This window comes from Mizuhopecten yessoensis, unplaced genomic scaffold (genome assembly GCF_002113885.1).
Source record: "Mizuhopecten yessoensis strain PY_sf001 unplaced genomic scaffold, ASM211388v2 scaffold11085, whole genome shotgun sequence".
Taxonomy (NCBI): Eukaryota; Metazoa; Mollusca; class Bivalvia; order Pectinida; family Pectinidae; genus Mizuhopecten; species Mizuhopecten yessoensis.
Window position 1 is genome coordinate 649,246 of NW_018408872.1, and position 4,060 is coordinate 653,305.

Genomic DNA, 4,060 nt, shown 5'->3' on the forward strand with positions numbered 1-4,060 from the left:
CTGGAGATGGTGCGATTAAAGACTCACCTGTCGAGTAGATCTAGATATATTGAGCATGTGACACCTGAGATGGTGCGATTAAAGACTCACCTGTTGAGTAGATCTAGATATATTGAGCACGTGACACCTGTGATGGTGCGATTAAAGACTCACCTGTGGGCACGTCGTACCACATACCAGTCTTACAGGTAAAGCTCCGATCGACATTGTCTTTCGTTATAACACAATTCGTACCAGACTGAACAAAATCAGTGGCCTCAACGGATACACCCTTAACATCGCAGTTCGTGTCTTCTGCGTCGTTGAAAAATGCCAGAGAGCAAAACATCTGCAATAAAAGAGAGAAAAAATAAAAAATAAATAGCCAAAAGAAAATGAGAAATGCGGAGTAAAGGAGCAGCTATTTAAAATGTCAGTCTATAGATACAGAAAGGCAAATCAAATTAACATGATTCTGCAATATTTGTTTATTTCGTTCACGTAGTAATCATCAGTAATGCGAGCACTAAAGGTTAAAAGAATGAATATTCAGTTGTATTTTATTTAAAACATCTATAGAGACTTACCTGTATGCAACATAAAGTGTAATGCGAATATAGATCATATACCAGCACTTCATTAATACCGCATCAAAAGCATACAAGAATACAGTCGTCTTAGAGTCATAGCTGTATTATAATCTGGTGCACCTGATGCAATAGTGTAATCAGAACAACCTGATGTTTTCTCTGGATGGTACAGGTAATACACAAAGAGAGGACACCAAACTAAACAACGAAATACTTAAACATCAGGTATACACAACAACCAATACAGAACAATCTGATGATTTCTCTGGATGGTACAGGTAATACACAAACAGAGGACACCAAACTAAACAACGACATTCTTAAACATCAGGTATACACAACAACCAATACAGAACAATCTGATGCTTTCTCTGCATGGTACAGGTAATACACAAACAGAGGACACCAAACTAAACAACGCCATACTTAAACATCAGGTATACACAACAACCAATACAGAACAATCTGATGCTTTCTCTAGATGGTACAGGTAATACACAAAGAGAGGCCACCAAACTAAACAACGACATTCTTAAACATCAGGTATACACAACAAACAATACAGAACAATCTGTATGACCGTTATTTACTAATTACTCAATCAACGACAGCTTTCGATGAAATAGTTATATTCCTAGTCAAATACATAAAAAACCGAGAGCACATTTTAACGTGAGTCAAACGACATAGCCGTATTTGGCTTAAAAGAGTTCAAAGGGTTCAGAAATTGTTCAGAATATTAAAATCTAGAAATCACCTACATTGTTCAGATATCTTTGTTGTAATTGTATACTTCTATACATATCATTACAGTTGTTTTATTTTATTGATTGTTAAATAGATCGATAAATTAATCGGTAAAAACGGGTAGATTCAGACAGAAGTACGAAAACAGATTTTATTAGTGCAATGTTGAAAGTGTATTTCATTAAAATTGCCCGATTGAAACATCTTGATAAGTTTAACGTGAAAACTTAAGCAGACATAATGAAATATTGAGTCAAAATGAAAAAAAGTACTATATTTCAACGAATGAAATCAAACTTCTTATCGATAAATTGTGCCCCTAAACATACAAGAATTGTTTCGATAATTATATGTTTTTCTGTTAAATAGGTATTGATTTATCTGCCTTTGCCCGGAGAAGGAAACGTGAAGTGTACTGATCAGTACGACAGTGTAATACTTAGGGGGATGACAGAACACAGAGGGAAGCGTTATACTGTATAACATAAAATGAGGTTGTCGTGATAGCTATATTATCAAATTAAATACTACAGATTTGAATAATAAACTTGACCACTATTTGGGGTATTCATGAAAGTTTACACCACTATATGGTCAAAAAAGCTTCAAACCACGCCGACAATTGTCATCGAACATGATACACAGCAGATAAATAGCAATAATTATTTCGTTTTTCTCCTCATGTTTTATTAAATAGTGCCATCTTGCTTTTCGAAGACATTACGTCATGAACTATAACTGTATGTATAACAAGAATCCACTGACTCACTCTTTTCGATATTTGATACGTTCTACCAACGGCGACACGAGTAAATATATATTCCGCAGTTTATAGAAAGTGAAATGACAGGACAGAACAAATATTCAGGTACATTGGTAACTTTATTACGGAGCGTACAAAGAAAAGCGCGAATTCGAATACTATATAATGGAAAGTGTAAAACACAATTTCAGGTAACTGCAATGCATGCGTAAGTAGGTATAAGCTGAAAATGTGCATTATTTACGAAGACAAATTTTATCAAGCTGCAAAACTACAACTGGAAAAATTCTTAGATGAATAGCAAAAATAGTAAGCTGCTAAAGGTAGTCGATGAAAATATCAAAACAAAATTTAACCATTAGCACTATTCATCCGGTATATGTGTTGTATACCATTATTAATGTCACACATATGCATTTCGATCCCGAGGCCTATATGTATTTTCAACATCGAAAATTGTATCATTTTATGTTTCTTTGAGTCTCATACTGTTTAAAATACATTTTATAAAAACTGTTTTCCAAAATGGTAGAGCAGACATTTTCGGGAACAAGATGTCATCCGGGAACCATTCGTGAATTTCAGTCTTGATTTCAATTTAAAATGACGATTACACTAACAGCTTGCCGGAAAGACACGAGTAGTTGGGGAGAAATCACGTGTAATGGTTATTGCTGTGCTTGGATTATAACACCTTTTCTGGTTGGTAGGTTAAATAAGGACTGTACAAAGGAAGTGTATATATATATATATATAAATAAAAGTAAGGATAATGAAATAGAAAGTAAAATAATACGGTTTACTTACCTTTGCCCGACGCTGTATATCCGAAAAGGCGCCATGTGTTCCAGAAGGGTACGAGAAAGCGATAGTTATCACAAGTATCACAGCAAAGATGCAACGGTCCATTCTTAAAAAAGACAAAATATAACTTTATAACATAGATTTTAGATATGTTTGAACATCTTTAAATCATATGAATAAAAACAGCAAAACACATATTTTTAGTGATTTTCTCACCGACAAAATTGTAGAAATGTTTATTTTCTTCCCTTTTAACGTGTACTGTATAGTAAAATATATAAAATAAGACTTTCTTTGTTAAATTCTATTATCCCGTATTAGCTTAATCATCGATGCAAACCAGGCAAATCGACTATTGTCAGTTAATATATATACATGTGATATACATGTGTACCTTAGTGTCAGCTCGGCAGATGAACGTTTCGAAGTGGCATTCTTCTTTCGCTGTATTCGATTATATTAGACTCTTTTTAAAAAAAAGGTTATGATTAATCGTACTCTTGAGTTCATGTCTTATTTCATTGGATAAGGAAATAAATCTGCATAAAAGCCCGTATTATTAGAGAACACGTCATTACCTTATTGAGTTATATATAGGTACTTGGCAATTTACCAGTTACCGTCAAACAGGAAGTAACCTGTCAGACACAAAAGGAGACTCGCTGGAGTATGGTGGAACTGAATGTGAGTACCAGTTATATATCTATGACATAAACATCTGCTGCTGCTGAGTACAATATTACATTGTTACTTTAAGTATGTTATGATTTAATGTATTTTTTACTGTCATGTCTCATTTCATTGGATTAGTAAATAAATCTGCATAGAACATAATTTTGGAGCACTTGGGTAATCTTTTATGATTAAATTCCTGGTGTTTTTTTATAACGCTACCTTACCAGCTCAACACAGGGGTATCGTTCCCGCCTCACTTTGTCATTCTATGCCGATATGTGTTAATTATCCACCAGCGTGAAGTTGGTTACTTATTCAATATTGGGCTAGCCCAATATTGGGCTAGTTTGATATTCAAATGTACCTAACATAATAGTTCTTATGCCGCTTTTTCACACCTATACCACATCTGGGCATCTTCTTAGGTATCCACAGACAAAACGGCATCAACGATACCACAGGCTAAAGATGCTCACTGGGCATCATTTCGAATTTCAGTACA

The 4,060-nt window shown here is 34.4% G+C and overlaps 1 protein-coding gene across 2 annotated transcripts in view; it reads right to left on the minus strand.

The window, feature by feature from the left end:
- LOC110465523 overlaps positions 1-3,391 on the minus strand; it is a 25,371-nt gene extending 21,980 nt beyond the window's left edge. The window contains exons 1-3 of one of the 2 annotated variants that reach the window (XM_021521415.1): positions 3,278-3,391; positions 2,887-2,989; positions 235-328 (exon numbers count right to left, since the gene is read on the minus strand). In XM_021521415.1, coding sequence (XP_021377090.1) covers positions 235-328; positions 2,887-2,988 — 196 coding nt within the window. In that variant the 5' untranslated portion in view covers position 2,989; positions 3,278-3,391. Of the gene's footprint in view, positions 1-153; positions 329-2,886; positions 2,990-3,277 lie in introns of both variants that reach the window. The other variant, XM_021521414.1, reaches the window with a different exon arrangement.
- Between the last annotated feature and the right edge of the window lie 669 nt (positions 3,392-4,060).